The sequence below is a fragment of the Fringilla coelebs genome (genome assembly GCF_963513975.1).
Source record: "Fringilla coelebs genome assembly, chromosome: 5".
Taxonomy (NCBI): Eukaryota; Metazoa; Chordata; class Aves; order Passeriformes; family Fringillidae; genus Fringilla; species Fringilla coelebs.
Window position 1 is genome coordinate 58,931,252 of NC_140033.1, and position 21,802 is coordinate 58,953,053.

Consider the following 21,802-nt stretch of genomic DNA (forward strand, 5'->3'; position numbering starts at 1 on the left):
CTTAAAATCTGAACACAGTTTAATGGCTTGCAAGACACAAGTTCAGTTCCTCAGAGATAATGACACCACATATGCCTTCAATAGCCAGTGAGTAGGAATCACAAACCTGACTGGCTCCTGTCATCTGCTCCCAAGAGATGTGGCCGTTCCCACATGCAAGCACAAATTCCAGCTAAACCCTGAAAGGAGCAGAAGGCACAACAAAGGACCTCTAAGACACTGCCCCTGAAGCAAACAGCTAATGATTCAGTCCCCCCTAAAACAGGAAAGTGAAAAAGAGGAATTTTCAAAATAAAAGGAGACCACCAGCCAAATATTAGGGCATGAGTTGGAATGCAAGCCATGCTGATATAGCAACTTGCTGTACTATTCTTATGAAGAATGCAGCAACATTCAAAGAAGCTGGATTATTTGCAGTAAGTTCCTGGAGTTTAATAAAAAGTCCTTGAGTAAAGAAATGCATGAGATACTCCCTTACTAGCTAAAAATGAAGACATGCAATATTTTGCTAACAGAGATTGATTGTGATCCTACACAGATGTGACTATTTGCTTGGTATTGCTTCCACACTAGCTAGCACTTGCTCCTGAAAAAAACATCAAAACATCATGAGAAAAAAACCCCAATATTATTGTTCTTCCAGATAAGCAACTTTTATGAGATGGCTATTACTTGACTGCAAAGGGAAGAAGAAAACATAAGGAAAACCAATAAGAAACCCCTACAATATACCATCCTCCTCAATTAACATTTTGAGCTTCTTCCTTGGCAACAGGACTCCAGCTATTTAATGCCATGTTTTGTCAGTAATGTGATAAAGTCCATTTAGATCTCCTGGTGTAGTGTTATTCAAATCTTTGCTTCAAAGAGTGCTTCAAATACCCTGTCCAAAGTACGAAAATTCCCATTCTAATGACTATTCCTTACTTTTATCTTTTGCTATTAAGCTGCAAGTTTATACCAACAATTAAAAATAGTATAGGGTAACATAACCACCTTCTTCACATGCATTTTCACACATTTTAACTGATTTCTAGAGTAGCTACCCCATGTGATGTCAAAGTAGTTGAAGTTCTGTCTGCATATGAAGAGCAAAAAGGCCACACAGCAAGAAGCCAAGGATATGCACACACGTCCAAAAGGTGTTAACTTGATTACATGTTAATGCACTTACCTGATTTGATTTCTCTACTGTGCTACTGGGAACCTCTGTGGTATCCTTCACAAAAAAGTTATCTATGATGTGTCTCTCTGCACATTCCTGACCACAAATTGGACAGCGGATAACACCGACTGGGGGGGAAAAAAGAAAATCTGATTATGCTTCCACAAACTAAGATACATTAAATAATTTCAAAGACAACTTGCAAGGATAAATATTTTTGAAAGGATGTAATCCTACTTTCCTGTCAATTAGGTGTGAGCAAGAAAAAGAAAATTCTCATTTATCACAGAAGTAACATTTACTTGTTGACATATTCTATCACCCAAGGTCAAACACTTCCTTGTTACAATGCCATAAGGAATTTGCCTTAATCTTATAAAGAAATAATTATTTTACTATAAAGGGAACGTATTCCCATTGACAATTTGTTGCTAAAGAATGGATTAAAGTAAACACTGATTAGTGTGGAATATTAATAAGGGACACTGAGTGGTATTACATACACACACACAAACACGCCAGCAGTGTGACGTGACTGACCTTGATCCATGTCACATGAGAACACAAATGCAGTACATTCAAATTTAATGAGGTGACTTGTAGAGAGAAAGAATTGACCTGTATTAATATCATGACTATGTTCAAATTAAGCAAGGGAAAGCAATATAAACTTAGGAATAAACAAAGAGGGCTCTCTCCCTCCTCTCCTCTGCAAGACGCAATGGGGTACAATTCTAAGACAGAAATGTAGTTAGGCTCCAGGTTGAAGAAAGCTGAGAACAAGTAACACAAAGGGTTAAACAATTAGCCTTTTCAACAGAATGGCAAGGACAAAGTTCAAAACTTGGGGTTGAGCTATGAGTAGATTAGGTTGAAATGGAAAATATCTATATAAATATTTTTAAGCAGACACCTTTTCTAGCTTCAGAAATAAGAATGTCTTATTAGCTGAGGCTTGTTTTTAACATCCAAAAACAATATCTCTAAAATGCCAGGCACTGATATCTTGTTTGAAGAAAATTACCATGGTCATTAAAACCAAAAAAGGAAGCAATTGAAACTAAGTTAGACTGAAATAATCACTTAGGACATGGAAATCACATGCAAAAAGCCTACAGTAGAACTGTCATGCAAGTCTACACAGACACAGATTCTAGACCTTCAGCTCCCATTTGAGAGGAAACATAGATTTAGGGCCTTTAAAAAGATCTGCTTAACCCAATGAATTCAATGCCAGTATATAACTCACCACTTGCATACTTAACTAAGCCAGCATGGGTTTAAAGCAGTTTCTGTTTCATTTTTACAATAAAATATAAAAGTACAGAAACTATTAAATATTTCACCTTCTGCAGAAGAACTTAATTCCTTATTCTAATTGCTTCATACAAGATTTAGGTAACTTTTTCATAAGATTCTTCCAACAGATGCTCAAGATTTAACTGGCAACTCAGTATAAAGCAGTGCTGTAATAAAAGTCCACCCATTTTACTAAAGCAATTCTTATTCTGGAAAATCAGCAAGCAGTTTTTCACTTGTTATCAAGGCATTTCACTTTCATCTGAACAGCTATGATGTTAAGCCTGATATTACTCTAAGTGCCATTTTACCACTCTGCATTTCAATACACATTTGCACAGTTTCCTTTGATATACAAATTCCATTTTTTGGCAACAACTTTTATAACATTTTTTATATCATCATCTGCAAGGATAATTGAGAAATTCAGTTCTGGTAAGTGAAGTAGCTAGCAGAACTGCAAGTACTGAATTTCTCCTGTAATTAAGCAAATCAATTTACCACAGTCAAGAGTGAACACGTCTCCTACTACTCAAGCTACACACTTTCCAAAAAAGACTCTTTTTTACATTTTTCAACAGCACCAATTACAAACCACCGTCTTCCTGTTCCCTCACTGCTCATCACTGACCCTGACAAAGCACAGTGCTCTGGGTTGACACCAAAATAAGCTAGGGAGGAAACTTTCTAACACAATTTGAAGTACTAAAAAGCAGGCATTCTTTATTGCAGCACACTGGACACACAGAGGTTATTTCCTCTACTCTGATGTGTCACAAAACTTTACAAAAAAAGAAATTTATTCCATCATGATCATAAATATTGATTACAGAATCCTTCCTGGCTAATACACATCACCTTTTCTAGAACTAATTTGCATGCATCTACCTTAGTAAGAGTAGTCCTTTTATGTTCCTCCAGGGTCCTCTGAAGGGGTCTCTGGTGACTGTATTCCCTGAGAGCCCCCAGTGTTACAGGTGACCTGCCCTTGAATTTTCTTAAGGCGTGCACTGTTGCCTCTTGTTACATAGCTACCACAAAACCCACTGTACTCCTCATTATCTGTTTATTCACTGGTTCCAAATATGTGGAGCATCCTGTGTGCCTACTTATTCATTATTTAATCTATTTCTTTAAAACATATTGTTCCCTTACTTGGACAAGTAAGGCATCATTTTGTTCTGTTCCTTATACCAAGGTCAACACAGATGTCTTGAGTAGGTCTTGAAGACAAGGAAGGGGAGGCGAGAAATTAGGAAGCATACAAAGACAATCCAAATATTTCCATTGCCTTTTCACCAACAGAATATTGCCAACTACCTTTTCAAGAAATCACTTAGAATTTCTAGTGGGACATGGGAAAAGGGGGGAAAAAAGGGAAAATTGCCTAAAAGTCTCAAAATCTTAGTGAATTTTCTTTTCCAGAATTTCTTATGCTGTCTAGCCTTATGTCAGGGGCTGCTTCTGCCACTGTGTGAGGGTAAACCTGCTTTTGTTATAATGCTGAATTGATGATTGCTACACTAATAAGTTTTAACCCAGATTTAGTCAACCTCAGGATGGTGAATTTAACAAAAAAATCTGAAGTACCAGGGTTTCTATTAGTCAAAGTAATTCTAGAAGATTCTTATTTCTCTTTGATGAAGCAAACACAGGAAGGTGAAAACATATGACTTAAGCTGGGAGGAGCTTCATAAACATCATCATTATAATTGTGAGGATGGTGAGTGAGCAGATCCCACATTTTTATCTGCTCCTTTGTTCCAGGTGTAAGGAGTTAACACAGTTGCCTGTCTCAAACATTGTCACAGCCACAGGTTGACTTTGCCATGAGATAAGCACAGGGTAGTGCTACCTCCAGGCCTGGCAGAGGCGAGACCTAGTTAGCTCATTCTGGGTAATGCATCCAGATAAAAATTCCCACTGTGGAAATGTGTGTAAAGAAGCAACTGTTCATATGCAGATCACTAGTCAAAGAAAGGTAACCCCAAGTTCTGGGACAGCTGAAATCTCTGACCACCGCCAACCACTGAAGCCACCTGAAAATGCCTCCCTGGATACCTGGAACTTGGGACTGTAAGATAAGCCACCACAGCAGGAACCTGAGATAACATAAAAGGGGTGCTGCTGTCTCAGTGTTATCTCAGATCTAGGGGGAGGTTAACAAAGTTGGGGGAGATGAATTTGTCACAGAACTGCAGAATTTATGGGCCACGAGGAAAGCCAGCTCAGCAACTGTGCTGAAATCAGCTTGGACTTGGGAAAACGTAATTCGTAATTCCGGCAGGGGGAGATCGACCACCAACTCAAAGAAAGAGGAAGAGTACAAGGAGTACAAGGACTAATTAGCATTAGAAGCAAGGGAATCAATTAACCAATAGAATAGTAGCACTGTGTAGCAAATGAGCAGTAATTTGTTTCTTTGTTAATATGTATGAATAGTGAAAAGACCTGGAGAATACTGCTACCGAGAGAAGCCCAGGGTGAAGAAGGATCAACAAGACACCAACTGGATCTATAGGTGGTGACTATCGTCTACCCGATCTCTCTTTATGCTCTCTTTTCCATTTCTTTCTACCTTTCTCCCTGACATTCCATGTTAAATAAAATCTGTATTATGGACTTCAGCATATGATCTTGTTTGACCCCTAATTCGGGCAGAGACACATCTCAATAGCTGGATCTTGGCATCAGGAGCATTGTTTTTTCATCTGTAAAAGGAGCTGGATCAAGCCCGTGAGGCTCTTAAGCAGGAGTAAAAGAGAAGTAAAAAAAGACCTCCACCCTTCTGAGCAGCATTCTTAGAAAAACCAAGCAGTTGTGGAATGTCACATTCAGATTTTGCTTGAAGCAGGCCAGGACAGCACAATGCTAACAAAAGTAGCAATGCTGGCTCCCTTGCTCGTTCATTTCTATCCTGTGACAAAAGAAAGATTTGTGCTGCCATGCACTGAGCTGGATTAGGGACTGCAATATTGATTCAATGGGGCTGTGCCAGGAGAGGAGAGTGTTTCCCCCCACTGTCTACAGGCTCATAACACATGCACCTCTTTCGAGGAATGCTAAACTGTATTTTAGGTAGGAAAAATCATATTCCATTCTTAGGCTTCTTCACTAATTACATGCTGCATCCACAAGGGCATCTCAGTGCAATGGATTATAGGTTATAGAGTATTATTTCCAATTCTAAACTCAATTTCCTGGGAGTACATTAGAGACCACTGAAGCATCCCAAGACAATAGGAGGAGACTGCTCTGGTTTGCCCAGATTTTGACTTATTTGAGTCTTCACGGTTGCAAACAGGTTTCAGAGCCAATTTAATAAAGCCACTGGATGATCATTTGTAGATCCAAGAGGGTATTTTTGTTAGTAGATGCAAAGTGCTTTACTAAAAAAAGAAGGATTTAATAGTTCCCTTTCTTCAGATTAAATCAGTCAAACCCACTAGTTTTCTGAAAGAGAGTTCTCTTTATTAAATAGAGTGCTCAGAAGCAACTGGCAATTTTACCTGCAACGACATAGTCATTACAGAATAAATAATTAGGGTTTTGTACAGCAATCTTTCCCAGTTTTACAGATGTTTTACTTGAAATTCTAACCATACAGATTTCAGAACAAAAAAATATTAACAGCAAGCTAATATTTTAACATCCAGTTAAAATGTTTAAAACATGGACATGCTAATTAAAACTAATAAAAGGTATGTCAGAGATTGAAGGCAGCACCAGCTATAAGATTTTAAACACAACTACACAGAAAATTAGGGTGTTTTTACTGTGAGCTACAGATTCTTTTCTCCTCTTGCTCTTTCTATGGAGACCATTAATACTTGCAAGGCTTTTCATTAAAATGCATGGGTTTGAGGGTAAGCAGGTTATATTTACACAGGTCATGTTTCCCAGTTAAGAACAAACACTTAGAAAACTTAATTTGAGAGGCAGTATCTTGTGAAATAATGTCTGAATCAATTTTTAAAATAATTACTGCTTTCTTCTTTCTTCTCATTAAGCCACTACTGGTGCTGCAAAATTGGCAACTTCTTCAAACCAGTTTGTTCCAGAAAAAGCTGCTCCCATCTAGCTGTGACAGCCTGCTGCTGCTAGTAGAGGGGAGATAGGTTAAACCAATAAGCAGGCACATCTCAAGGGAAAATTGGCACCTACTGCCAAGATATAAACATTCCAACCCACCACCAATCTAGCAAAAAGTTTATTAAAATTAAAATTAATTAATTGATCATTTAAATTAATTTAAATCCTTTAAAATGCAAATAAATGAAAACCAGACAAAGACTATTAGCTGTAATCCCCCCTCTGGAAGAGTGTTACAGGCCAGTTTTTTATGCTGCAGTACATTGACTTTCTTGGAAAGCACTGCAGAGCTGAATTAAAATATTTCAGCTGCTCTGTGAAATGGTTCATTGTTTTTGCTATACATGCCCAATCTTTAAACATTTTAGATAGCATGTATTAGACTTCAAAAATTGTAAATTTTGAAAGAATTGACTCTCCAGCCACTACTGAATACCTTAAGAAATTCTGATGGCAGTTTACATTCACATCCAAAGCTGTCCAATGCATTTTCTTCAACAACACAATTATAAGAAGTGTCATAGTGCTAACAAAAGGAAACATTGTTATTGTGGGATGGACAATGTTTAAGTACAAGATGATGAACAAAAAGTCTCACTGTCTTGCAATGAATGTGCTTAAACGATGATGCAGAATCTGCCAACAAGCCAATTGTCACTGCTGACTGTGATGAGCATTTCTTTCATCAAAATTAAAATACATTCTTTCCAGACCTAAAATTGTCAAGTATTTCCAAATGTTATGTAATAAATTCAGACATATAACATGCAAGGATGTTTAAGATTTTGTGATGTTCTTGCATCGTTTTCTCTGATAGCCAAGTATTTCATTTCGAAAGTGGCCTTAATGCTGTTTAGATTTATACATTCTACTGAAATACCATTTTGCAGATACTCTTGGATCTTGCCAACAGTGCTCAAGTCCATTGTATCCATGTGTTTCTGGAACAAGGAAATTAGTACCTTTCTCCATAAATACTAGCATGTTAACATGTTATAAATAATTTTTTAAAAAATGACTGGGATAAAAAAAATTGTTAGAATCTCTGGTATGAAGATGGACCCTGCCTTACAGCTAATTATCATTTCTTTGGAGCACTACATTTCATACTCTGGTCTTCATCTTTTTGAGTTCTCATCTACCACCAGCTGTTAGATCAGCAGTGGCAGTACAATGCATCTTCTCCCAGAAACCATAGCTATAAAAATAGGAGGTTAGCAGACCGTAATTTGGACAGTTAGAGCCAGTCCCAACCCAAAGAACCAAGCCCTTCTCAGGCACTGGAAGAGTTAGCTCTTTAATTCTTTGTTGAAAGGGTGAAAACCACACTCCAGCATGTGACTCTTGAGTGTTTCGCCCACTTCTGTTTAGCCCCAGCTACCTTAATGTTCCCATCAACACTGAGCAGATGTAAAGGTAAAAAAAGCCTCAAAAAATAACTTCTAAGAATCTGGATCATATTAAGGGAACCAAATTAGAAGCAGTAGTGGGAACAACAGTAGGTAACAGGCTTTAGTCAGAGTATTTCACTATAAATGTCATCCAAACAGGAGTGATAATGCAACTCAAGGCCTTTGACTAGCTCATGCTACTCCCTCTCTTCTTCAAGTGCTCAGATGCATCCTTGCAACCTGTTCTTCACCAGTCTTACTTCCATTCTCAATATGTTCACCACTCAGTAACTGGAAACTACCTAAGAGACTTGGCAAACTACCCTCTTGGCCCTCATTTTCCCAGCCACTAGCCTCAGGGGAGCAATTCAGGTGCCTAAACAGACATACCTAATTTGAAGGTAATATCCTGCCTGGCTTCCAGCTACTATTCCAGAAGGAAATAGGGCTCCTGTGGATTGTGCAGTACATTAACCAGCCCTTTTTAAAATATTACAGGCATCCCAAAAATTCAGCAATGGCAGAAGATATTTTAGTTCAGACAGATGAATTTCAAGTCACCTGCCTATTCTATGCCATGTATTTTTGATACTGTGATTTTAAATTCCTGTTGGAGAACACAACTGAGGCACACAGATCTTTGCACCCTAACAAACTGCAGTCTGTAGCTCCAAAGGCAAACTTGGTTTAAAATGCTCAAGTGTCAATATTCAGAGCCATCAACTTGTTAACTGCAGTGTTCATGGCATCTGCCCATATTCTGCTACATGGATACTTATTCTGAAATTCTTCTCAAGGACAGAGTTCAGAAGTCATCAAGATGTCTATTATGTTTCCTTTAAACTATCTCAAAATACAGATTACAATGATGCAAAATCTAATGGAAAATTCCATCAGCTTTATCTGAAAAGTATTTGTGCAGGGAATGGATGCTTAAAAGTACATTGAAATATGTTGGTTTAAAATAATAGGCTCTGCCTTTATTCAGGTTATTTTGTTTGGTGAGAGGGTGGAGAGAAAAAAAGGCCTGATGGCTACCAAGAAGAGATTTTTTATTAAGTAATGTTTTCAATATATTCAATATAGTCTTCTCAATGACAATACAGTGATAGCGTCCAAGTACACTGGCCAACACTTAGATACCCAACAGCAAAAAAGAAGAATTTATGTGTTTATCAATAAATTCAGAGTATTTTTAAAGGTACATTTTGAATCTGTGCTGCAATTAAATCTGTTCTATAACAAATACTTTGACCTGGCAGTATTTTAAAGTTTTCAGATTTATTTTTTTAAAGCTTGCTGTTGACAGGGACAGAGACAATGAAAAGTACCAAAAATATTTGGTGAAAATTCCCACTCTAATAAGTGAAAAAAATAAAGATGCCTATTTCCTGAAGTTTATATCAGATAAATCTGAGTGCTCTGCACGACATTATTAATGGAATAAAAAAGTAAAGCTCCAAGCCATTTAATGCATTCAAGTAATATAACCCAAGACTCCCAAATCCAGTCTATTCTGACTACATGTTATATTTAAAAGCTGTTCAACAATAAAGCTTGTCCCCAGACAGGATTTTTGTATCTATGAAAAAGCAACTCTTAATGGCAGCACAAAACTAATACTGATTTATTATGCTGATTCCACAGAATAGAATTTTACACCTGAAAAACTGATAAAGTTTCTTTGCAGTGTTGCCAAGTTTGAGATCCTTCAGCGGGATTCATCTAAACGTTACATGAAATTCCCTTCACAGCCATTGCAGACATAGGTAATAGGTTATGAGTGGTCTCCTTGTTAGAGCAGATGTTTTCACTTGGTCAGATGAATTACACCTTAAAAACATCCACTTCTTTCCAGTAACTACAGCAGTACTCTTATCCACTACTGGGCATCCACTTCAATTGCAAGAATTCCTCTGATATTCTAAAACCAATCATTAAAAGAGGAGAATATCCTCCAAGTATACTGCAACTTACAGGGATTGCACTTTTGGGTGTAGATGGTCAGGAATAAAAAGCCAGCTCATTTTACATTCTTCTCTTACATGTGCCCAGTATGCCACAGCACTGTTGTAAGGGTTCAAAAAGCAAGGTGCCCAGCTTTTCTCAGTTCCCACATAGCTTTAGGAGTACCAAGCTGGAGCAATATATGCATTGTGAAATTCACACATGGCTGTGCAGCCTGCAAGAACCAGCATTAATTAAAAAGTAGTGTTATCATCTCCTCTGACACTGTATTAATACAAAAATTACTGAATGTAACTAATAAAACATATTCCTTCTGGGTTGAAGAGATGAACTAATTGATCAAATAAGAACAACAGGGATTTCTAACAGCTGCCCTACAGCTTGCAGAAAACACAGGTTACAGAGCCAGCAGTGATACTGCTTATGTTCCCATGGTGTAGCTCCTTCTGTCGCTGTAATCTGCAGTAGGTAACTGAACAAGCCAGAGCCTGTTGGCTGATGTGAATGAACATCCACATCCACTGAAGAAACTTAGTATTCCTATGGTTTCCTCCATTTTCTCAGAACTAAAGAAGAACTCATTCAAAGGAGCTCTCCCTGCATGACACTCTTGGCACAAAGAATGAAGCTTAAGAAAATTCATCTTTTACCAAAACTGGTCTTCATAAATGCCATTTATATACCTTGTACTTCACTCACACAACATCTTTCCACCTTCTTGCACCATACTGCCTCAAAGGATTGATTATGAAGTTCTGGAAATACTATACTTGGCACCCAATAGCAGCTTGAGAATGAGCTAGGACTGTACTTCTATTCCTTCTTTATTTTTAAGGAATAATCACAAGGGTTCCACCATGGCATTGTGGTTCCTTATCTACTTGTCTGGCATAATGACAAATGAAAAGCAAAAACAACTAGCCACAACTTTAAGCCAGAACAACAGTGATTCTGGCAAAAGTTTGAAGCCAGACATCCTGCAGCTTACAACACCTACACCATATTCTCAAAAATTTAGATCAGTCAAAAAGGCAGGCAAAGAAATAATTTTAAATCTGACCTCATCTCAAAGGAAGTGGGAGCAGGGAAAAGGAAAAAAGCCAACACAATACAAACAATCAGACTGGAACACAATACAATAATACTGTTGCTAAATGGACTTCTAAAAGATGCGAGATTAGCATTTAGCTTCTTAAAGAATCCAGACTACATTCAGTTCTTGCACAAAAGGTGGAATGCAGCAAAGGGGACTGTAAGCTGAATCCATTTGGGATGCCCATAAACAAAGTCATCTTCATTTTGCCAAAACAGCTTCTAAACTCATTATTTTGAGGAGAGATCTTTGGCCCTGTTGAGCATCAATGGCTGTGATAATAATCTAGAACACAGGTGAGCTACCACAAATCATGGCTTTGCTTCTAACATGTATCTAGTCCAGCTGTAAGGGCATTTCTGAAAAGCAAAAGGCAACAAAGTACTGTCTCCCTTCACAATCCATCAAGATGCACACAATATTACTGAAGGTGCCAGTGCCAACAGTCTATATCAAATACTTGCGTACTGAATGATAAAAGCAATACTTGCAAGTCATTCTTACGGTGCAGACAGGAGTTATGACAAACATAAGACTATTTTCTTATAACAATTTTTTGTTTAAAATTCACTGCTTGATGTGGGAAAACCACAGGTCCTCCAACATGTTCCATTCCAGAAACTTCTGTACACTCTTTCACAAGATTGGACTCTGCCTTTGCTATGAAGCAGAAAATAAACATTCTATTTAACAACTTGTAGTGCAATATTTGAAGAAAGAGCTGCTAGCATCTCTGGACTCCTATACAGATAAACTATCTGAACACCACCTATGTTTATCCAAAGGAAAAATTCTATGTGTCTGTTCTGAGGTAATGCTTACTCAGACAACACTTAACAGATGAGCTCTGAAACCACATTTGAGTTTTTGCATAGAGAAGAGACCAAAAAAAATTTTAGAACTTCTAAAGGAGATAAAGTTCCTTTAACAGTTGATTAAACTAAACAATCTAAGTACTCTAAGTTTAGTGATTTCCAATATATGCTAGCCAGTGGGCTATACCCTCACAGTCCCTTCTCCCTACCCCAAAAGGAAGATAAAACTGAACTATTGAAGGCCAAGTATTCTGTAGTTAGTAAGCTCAACAATCAGTCCATAAGCTAAAAGAAGTGAGAACAATAGCTGCTAATGTGTGAAAGGCCCACAAACAAGACAAAAGCAAATAAGGAACAGAACTCTTGAGTGCTGAAAACCAACTGCTTAAGCAAGAAAAGGTAGGAATTTGTAAACACACAAAAGAAATAAATATAATCCAGACATATGATACCCCCAGGGTTTCAAAGTTCCCAGACACTTAGCCATTACTGAGGTCCTGCTATGGGACACTATCCATAATTATAGAGCTCTACATTCATTCAACAAAGCTTATCTGCTACACAGATTGTCTTTATCTCAGTGTCCAACTGATGAGTTGCCAGCTTCCTAATTTATCACTTTGGGGCTGTGATACTGAAACCAGCCAGATAGAAACTATTTAACAAGTTTTAAGTATTACAAAGCAGGCACTCTTTACTGCAGTGCACTGGTCCCTTGGAGGATCCTTCCTCTAATCAAGTTCCCTGAGCAAACAGGTTTTTATCATACACACTGATGGCATATTCATTACTTATCCCCCCTTACTTGATGTATATGCACTACTTTATTTGACACAGTCACACCCCTTATTGGGAGTCCTTACAGGATTCCTTGGGGTCTTTTTCAGTGGCCCTTCATGTCCAGTGTCCTTTTGAGGTGGCTGTTCCTTGACCTCCACTTTTGAGTAAGCACAATATCATTGTTTTCTGTAACTGCTGCTTTGTCAGCCTTGTAGAGCTGACCTGGCATCTTACTTGCCTTTTGCTTGACTTCTGTTTGCCTAAGTTACATCCTTCACCTATTTCTACAATGCTGTGCTGTTCTGCTCTACTGTCCTCAGATTAAAATGGTTTTCTTTTGTACTGTCAGCTGGGCAATGCTACAAATTCCAACTTTTACTTGAAAACAGTTGGAACAATAGTTACAAATCATCAAAGTTTTTCCAAAGGCAAAAATGATTCAAAGCTGCTACCCTTTCTTAAACCAACTGGCTAGAAGGGCATGTAATAGACACTCCTACATTATTTCAGCAACTAGTCTACTCATTTTAAAGCGAAGTCCATGATAGGAAAAAAAATATGTATTTCAATTCACACTTCTGCTGTTCAGGACAATTTTGCATACTGCTTATTTCTGGTAACAGACTTGTTGGTGCTGGGCTGTTTTGTCAAGGCACTGCACCTTGCATTTAAAATTAGAACCTTGCTCCCACTTTATTCTCCAGTCCCAGCAGTGCTGCAGCTCTCTCCCTCTTCCTTTCCACCTACTCATTCCCCGTGCAGCTGCCAGCATTCCCTCCCCTAAGAGCATCAGTGTTACAAGCACCCTGACAGCAGGTTCACAACATGAACTTGTGTGAGGGCTGGATTAGAGCATTAGTTCAACAAACTTCAGCTCCACACATCCTTGACCACGCTCAGACTCTAGAGCACATGTCTAGACACAAATGAAGCCAGTCAAGAAAGTTTCATTAAATGCTTTCTGACCTCATGTAGGCATCCTAAAAAATACGAGGGGGGGGGGGGGGGGGGGTTTCCAAGTCAGCATGTATGTTAAAATAGCCCTGTTTCTTTTTTACGAGCTACAGTCCAAACAGATGTGTTAGCTCACTGGGAAAATTATACAGTCACTTTTCAAATTAGGCAATCATTTTAGTTCAAAGGGTATTTGCACTACAGTCCTGTTTTATTCAAATTCAAACTATATTCACTTGAGGGACTACAGTTGAAAGGGAAACTCTAAATTTTAATAGAAAGTTGCCTGTGGCAACTTAGATATTAATCAGAAGCAGAAATCTTTCTGCATTCAGAAGGCAAATGGTTTAGTTCCCCTGTCCATGTACTCCCATTAACAGAGAATTTAGCACCAGAGTTACAGATTTCTTTTTTGAAATGAGGATGTCTCCATGACCCAAATCCATGTTACAAACAAAGGCCCTCAAAACCCCTGAGTGCAGTTCAAAGAGCTGAGCCTTGCTTACTGTCATCTTTTTCCCATAGCCCACTGATAAACTTCAAAAATAACTGGAAACCTTGTTTCACATCACTTTTCTATCATGTTAGTGATGTAAGTACGGTAATATGCAATTTTGTCCCACATAAAAGCTTCAAATAAGCATTTATTTGAATCACTGGAGACACAGTATCAAGTAATTAGGGACATTCCTTGGCTCAACCTTCAGTTTCATAGCTGATTTTACAATACTGTTTCCTGGTAAAAAATTGTGTCATTTTCTTACTTACTTTACACAACTGTTTCACGCTTTCTTTGATGGCAAAGAAAGAGTTTTACACATACTCTCTGGCCAGCAGGTAAAAAAATAGATAATTTGGTCAGTTCAACCATGGCACTGACGCCTTCAAAGCATATTTGAACTGCAAGCACCTGCTTTAAACATACACAACTCCATAGCTACCTAATTGCTGAAGTAAATTTTAAAAGCACCACTGGAATTTTTTTATGAAACCATTTTTTCTCTGTCCCTTAAATTTGCCAAATTGGTGGGCATCTGGCATCCATCCAAGGTCAAACCACTGTACTACTGTATTAAAGTATATAATTTTACGGCATAAACCTTTTAAAAGCCTAAATTTCCAATTTCAGAAATAGTGGATTTTTTTCATCTAGTCAGTTACTCATCCTGAAATACAGTCCTATTTAGAATATACCTAAAGTTCCTTTTGGTTTTCCCCTGGCTTGTTTTTAGATTAGATGCAACAGGCAAAATACCAGCTTTGCAAGTTTCCTGTTACTGGGAAATTCCACTGAATAATATGGAAATTCCTCCTACAGCACCTTAGCAAACACACACAATACTAGCATAAAGATTTACCTGTACAAAATAAAAGTTTCTTTAACAACACTACATTCTGAATCAAGAGTTACAACAAAATTTCTTTCTCAGATTTAACAAACTGGGTGAAGTTGAGAGAATGTGGTCACCTTGTAGCACTCATGGAATTCAGCAGACCAAGCTAAAAACCTACTGCATAACCGAGTAGTTCTTCAGGACATTTTTCCTAGGAATAAACTAGTCCACAAAAACATTCTTCCACTTGGCTCTTCATGAACATGTGCACCACTATTTTCCCTTGCTCTTCAGAGAAGACATTTTCCTAAGAGATATCTCTACTGTAAGCATTAAACAACCCAATACATTTTCAATTAGACACACCTGAGAATTATAATACATTAGTATGTATTTGCTCTCCTTATGATCCTTTCACCTTATGATCTAGAATTCCTTTCCACTGCTAAAACAACTAATTGCTTACCAGAGATGTAATTAGCTGATTTTGTATTGAAACAGAGCTAGGTTGGTCTCTGAGGATAGAGATCTTTGTCTGAAAAGATGTTTCACACAATGATACACCTATTTTGATAACTTGTACAGCCTAATTTCTCTAAGGCTTCAAACTGGAATGAGCTTGGCATCTGCAATTGTGTTAACACTCATCTGATGTTCCTGATGGCTTCAGCTTTTCAATCTCCCACTTTCTATGGGTGAAAGAAGCAGGAACATAAATGCATCCAAACTACCCTAGAAATACTACTCTGCATATGTAAAACAATAAACATCTATTACATACTTACATTAATCATATATCAGAGTAAGCATGATTCAAGCTAATTACCACAACATGCAGTTGCCTGCCTTAATAAAGGCTGTATAGGCATGCCTCCAGATTTTTATGGAATTCCTGGTAGAAGAGAAAGCAGTAATTTTTGGCAAATATATCCCTACTTCAAATTACACTTGTACAGTAAGTATCATATCCCATTGTATATATCCCAAGAGCATACTTTTCTCTAAAAGAAGGATATTATAACTAGAAAAATATATGTATTCATTAATACTTATATTAATATTTTAAGCTTTTACTAATATTTTTTTTACCAAGAGATTCATCCATTACAGGCTAACAAAACAATAATATTGTATTTCACCTGTAACAATGCTAAATTCATTTCACATATGCAATCTCTGGGGCTCTGGGAATTTTCAATTCAAAGTAAGCACAAATCCAAAACAGAATGAACACTAGACATGTCTTTCCTATATGTATTCCTATAACATACACTATTTCCAAATATTAGCACTCCAAAATCTCCTTATGTTGGAGATTAAACAATTCACTTCTTGATGCACCACAGCAGAAACAAGATGATCCTTGTGAAAAAGATGCAACCATGCCTGTGAAAGTATGAGTGTATAGCCACACAAACAAAATATGGGCTCTTTGTAATGGCAAAGATGGAGAGAATCCACTTAGAGCAAGTGGCAATATCAAGGACTAAATGGAAATAATTTGTAGCAGCAGATTTAGAAAAAGAATCTTAAGTCTTCTTAGACTACCAAGACATGGACGAAAAATTGAACTTCACCACAAGAAACCTCAGATGAAGCTGTTATATCCTTCAAACTAACTAATAAGGATCCCAATAATTATCCAACTAAAGGAAGGAAGTAACTAAAAAAACAAGTAACAAAATTTAAGTTGATGTCAAAAACTGTATTTTCAAGGTCAAATGAAGCAATGACACCAGAAAGTCCAGATGTAAAGATCACATAAGAAGCTGAAAGCATTTGAAGCTATCTGTAAAAGGTCTGCCTGTGGGACTTCATAAAAAAGCAGATGCCATCCACATATCTGAGGGGATGTCAAGGGTAAGGTCTTTATTGCATTATTTGAGAACTTCAAAGTGTATTGCCAAGTAAATATTTCTGGGAAGTAATAACCTGAAACATGAACACCTCTGAATCCTTGTTTAGTAACTCTGAAGTATTTATTCTTTATTTAACAGCATGTATTGAATATATTTTAAATGTTAGTCCAGACACTCCCCAAGAATTTGAATAGTGGGATTGTCCAAATATTATATGCTTCTAACAGCTTCATAAAATTTGTTTGCTACAGAGGAATTACAGAAAAAAAAGCTTCCCTCTACTATTTTGGCACTGACACCAATAAGATTTCATGATGATAGCTGCAGAAAACTTTGCTATGCCACTACATTCACAAGTATTTCCCCCACACCAGTTCCAAGTCTATTTCATGTACAGATTTATGACAAAGAACAAACAAGGCTCCTTGCAACTTTAAAAGTTTTGAGAAGGGATAGAATTTCAATCTCTAACTTTGCAGCTTTCCCATACTTATTTCACATTTGAAGATTCCAGAAGAGTACTATGAGGGTCTGCATGTTACAAACACTACCTTTACAGGCTACTGCTCACTCACTGAAGTGCAGCCCAGACAAAATCTAGGCAAATGGCAGACTTCTAATAGCAGCATTTTTTGTGTATGCTCCAGTTGTAACTCACACAACTGGACAGTAAAGAATAGCCATTTGAGAAACAAAAAAAAACCCCATATGAACTTAGCCAAATAGTTACTAGGGGTAGCTGTAGACACTTGCTTACAAGCCAGTGTCACATTTACAGAGCTGCTCTTGCAGCACTCCCTGCAGTCCATAATGTTCTGTCTGACAACCCATTTTTTGGCAGTGCAACACCAAAATTATTGCCTATAGCAAATAAACTACCACTGAACATTCAGAAAGCAGTAAACTCTCCAGTGCTAAAACCACTGGTGTTTGACACATGGATGATTCTTCAACACCTCCAACTTCAGGAATGGTAGAAAAATCAGAAATTCCAGGTTTTCTTTTCTATAGAAGTTATCCTACTTCAAAACTGAGTGCATGTGGCAGTACAGAATATATCCATGCCAACTGGCCTCTCCACCAGTTTGCCCCTTCAAGAGGAATAATAGTTAAAATTTATCACATGAAACTCCTCTGTATGTCTTGCCACTTGTCTGCTGTCATCCATATTGAATCTTTTATTCAAGTGAGCAACTCCAGAACTCTTAATTCACTTTAAGCTTGAAGTCTTTTCTTTCACAGCTCCTTAATTAGTTGTTAGAATCTTCACAGAAAGAGAGCCAACAAATAAACTCGTCTGTATATTGGAAGTTGAAGGCATACTTTATTCCAGTAAAGTGAACAAATGTTTCTTCTTGGAAACGATTTGATGGAGACAAAAAGTCTCTCCAGATTATACTTGAAGCTCAACCTCTTCAGCTGCCTGTTTCTCAGCTAATTTCAGTGTCCAAACAACACACAAGGCCGGTTTGGTGAAGCACTTTGCAAATCACATCCTCTCTTTTGCTCAAGACAGACTCCATTCTACCAATCTTTCTTCAGGCTTCTTTTTGTGCAACTCAAGCGCTCAGCACAGGTGCATAATAAGCCTGTCTGCTTATCTCTCAGGACAATTTCATAGTTTGCAATTCTATTGTGCTCCTTTCTTAGGACATTCCTTCCAGCAAAAACAGCTTCCTTGATGCTTATTTCTTCAGTTTAGTCACAGTAATTTCATAATTTACATCAGAAGAGTCATTTGTTATCCAGCTTTCTAAGATTATACTCTTCCATTCATTTCTTCATGTCCTTCATGTCGTTCCTCCTAAGCATTTTGTACAACATAGTACCAGAAGAGGTGACAGTTTTGCACCACTTTTGTCCTTCCTACCATCTTGTGAGAATTTAAGAACTCCAGCTGTAACAAATTTCCTCTATATAATCAGTTTTGGATGATAACACGTGGGTACTTTCCCAATCCTAACTTCAAATTCACAGGTTTGTTTTTACCAGTGGGAAAACAAAGTAGACAATGCACTTCACCAAGTTTGGCCATAGCTAGCTAATATACAGTCGATGTCATTTTAACCCGGGCAAACACATGACAAGTAAAGATATTAAAAAAATGCCTCAAGGTGAGTGTGAGTTTCTTCTTCCAACTGGACAGTGAACTCTAGTATGGAAGCATGAAAGTAGAAAAGAAAAGTCAACAGGGTAAAAATAATTGTCACCAAAAATACAGTATGTCTGCAAATCTGTAGAATGAGGAGTATGTACTGTGAAATCATTCATACAGAACCGACTTACAATCAAAAGGAGGGAACAGAGCTACAAGCTTACTGTTGCTGTGATTCATTATCAAGCAGATGTTTGAACAGCACTAATCTTATAATTGTTATGATGCATCTCATTTCTGATTCAGCTACAGATCCCTGTTTCTGCTACACTTATAAAGAACACCTGGGAATGGACCTAAACTGTTCATGACTTCTAATCTCAGAGAAGACGATGATATTGCCTCTTACACTACCTTGTAAACTCCTGAGCTTGTATCTATGCCTTCTTTCCTATTTCCAAGTATCTCATCGTACTCCAGAGTCTGTGTTTTTCTGTTCCTCCCATACAGAATTTCACATTTCTACTCACAGGTGTATGAGCAATAACACATCCTGAATCAATCAAGCTTAAGTATATAGGCTTTGGGTCCTACAGATTTTCCCACTCTGTAACTTTTGATTAGGCAGTCTGACTACGACAGACTTTACATGCTAAAATTAAAGACTGAATGAATGTACTAACACAGACATTCACACAGATGAAGAGTCTCACCATATCCCGTTAACATACTTGGGAGTTTCTCAGATATTCCGAAGCAAATCTCTAGCTGTTCCAAATATTTCTTTTTCTGAAGAGCAGAGTCTCCTTTACTAATTGCTGCAAACACTTTATAAAACTAAATGGTAATCTTTGGTCAGAACACTGGCAGGATGGTCAAGTTTTCCTAAGTCCACTTAAAGGACTTAAGAATGTCAACCTGGAGCTATTACTTTTCTCTTAAGCTCCAGCTACACATTCCACAAGTACAACCTCCACTAATACCTACAGATTAGCTCAATTTCCATCACACTTCCTCTTTCCTATACAAGTTTTTTCAAGACCTTGACCAGCTTGCACTCCAGGATGTTTGTACTTTTTTCTCAAACGAAACTGCCTTTAACAAAATCCATTAGATCCATTAGACCTAGCCTAAGAGGGCTAAGGGAAAAAAACCAAATCAAAAACATTAGGGAAGTAGTTTCAAACGGAAGGAGTTTATTCCACACCTTCTACAGACACACGTACTTTTCAAACACATTGACAGAGGCTACTGTGTCAGAACACAAGCTTAACAAAACTTCCTCGCGGCATTCTTCCTTCGGCGCGGTAATTAGCAAGTAAGTGGTGCATGAATGCATCAGCAGAGCCATCCAGGCTGCCCATGGCCCGGACAAGTGTTATTATTGCTCGGCCGCCCCCGTCCCCGCCCAGGCGCGGCCGGCCGAACGCCGCGCACGGCGGATGACACCTGCAGGACTCCCCTCCGGCCGCGCTCCACGCTCTAAACACCGCTCAAATAGAGTCAGTGCTCTCGCTACGTTTTTGTGCTTTGTTATCAGCCCGTGTTCAGGTTTTCCGCCGGCCAGTGGCCAAAGCCTCCCGGCTCCCCTGATAACGGCTGCCCGGCCCCGCACCCACGGCCCGGAGCGAGAGGCCGGCTCTCACCGCCCCTCTCCACCCGTACACAGAGGTCCTGGGAAAGCACAGTAGTTCTGCCTTCCCTCCGCGGTGGGAAATTTAAAAAATAACGATTAAAACAAACCAAGGCGAAGCACAACCCCGCCGCCAGCCTTGGCGCTGGCGAGCAGCTCCCGTCCCGACAGCTCCGTGCCCCGGCAGCTCCGCGGCCGGGCACCCGCACCCCGCCCACGGCACCCGGTCCGACAGCTCCCCGTCCCCCCAAACGCGGCTCACAGGTCTCCGGGTTAGAGGGGGCAGCACCCCCAGGCAGGGGCAAAGGGGGTACGGGCAAGAAGGAACACTTACTGGGCGTGCAGTGCAGGGCTGAGGCTTGCGAAGAGACGGGCGAGGAGGGAGGCGCCGCCGGCGGCGGCTCCTTGAGGGCGGCGGCGGCCGCGGAGGTCAGGACGGGGGGCAGCATGAGGTACCGGTCCGGCTGCGGCAGGCAGCGCTGGCACACCGAGTGCAAGCAGGGCAGCAGCTTGGGCCGCCGGCTCTGGATAGGCTGCCCGCACACGCCGCAAGTGTCCAACAGGTTGAGCGGGGCCGCGTCCCCGTCGCGCTCCGCCGGGCCCTGCCGGCTCTCGGCCTCGTTCTCCCCGCTCAGCGTCGCCGCCGCCGCTGCCCCCGGTCGGTCCGCCGGGCACGGCCCCCCCGCCGCTGCCGCCGCAGCTGCAAACGCCGCTGCCGCCTCTTCCATTGTCCTACGCCGGCCGCCGCCGGAGAGCTGAAGGGAGGCGGGGCAGCCCCGCCGCTTCCCGCCCGCGCCGCCGCCGCCTACCGGCCCCCGCCCCGCGGGTGTTCGTGCGCCCGCCCCGGCAGCGGCTGCCCCGCCGCGCCGCGCCGCCAACGGCCGCCCAGCGGCCCGCCCCGCCCAGCGGCCCGCCCCGCCGGGACCCTGCCCCCGCCCCCGCGACGTGAGGCGAGCGCTGCCCCGCCCGCCCCGCGGGAACCGGCCCGGCGGCCGCGGAGCCCGCCCCGCCCCGGGAGCCCGCCCCGCCCCGGTGCCCCGCCCTCTCCCCGGCATCAGTGACCGCTCCCGCTCAGCTGGGTAGCTGCCTGGCTCTGTCCAGGTGAGAGGAAGGATGGGAAGTTCCTCTTGAATATGACGAAAAACTTCTTTACTGTGTGGGTGGCCATGCTCTGAAACAGGTTGCCCAGAGAGGGTGTGGAATCTCCCTCACTGGAGATGCTCAAGAACGTCTGGACACAATCCTGTGCCATGTGCTCTAGAATGACCATGCTTGAGCAGAAAGGTTGGGCCAGATGACCCACTGTGGTCCCTTCCAACCTGAC

At 40.1% G+C, this 21,802-nt stretch overlaps 1 protein-coding gene across 1 annotated transcript in view; it reads right to left on the reverse strand.

The window, feature by feature from the left end:
- Window positions 1-21,242, reverse strand: part of TRIM24 (tripartite motif containing 24) — a 53,737-nt gene extending 32,495 nt beyond the window's left edge. The window contains exons 1-2 of the mRNA XM_084206549.1: window positions 20,813-21,242; window positions 1,175-1,293 (exon numbers count right to left, since the gene is read on the reverse strand). Coding sequence (XP_084062675.1) covers window positions 1,175-1,293; window positions 20,813-21,206 — 513 coding nt within the window. The 5' untranslated portion in view covers window positions 21,207-21,242. The remainder of the gene's footprint in view (window positions 1-1,174; window positions 1,294-20,812) is intronic.
- Between the last annotated feature and the right edge of the window lie 560 nt (window positions 21,243-21,802).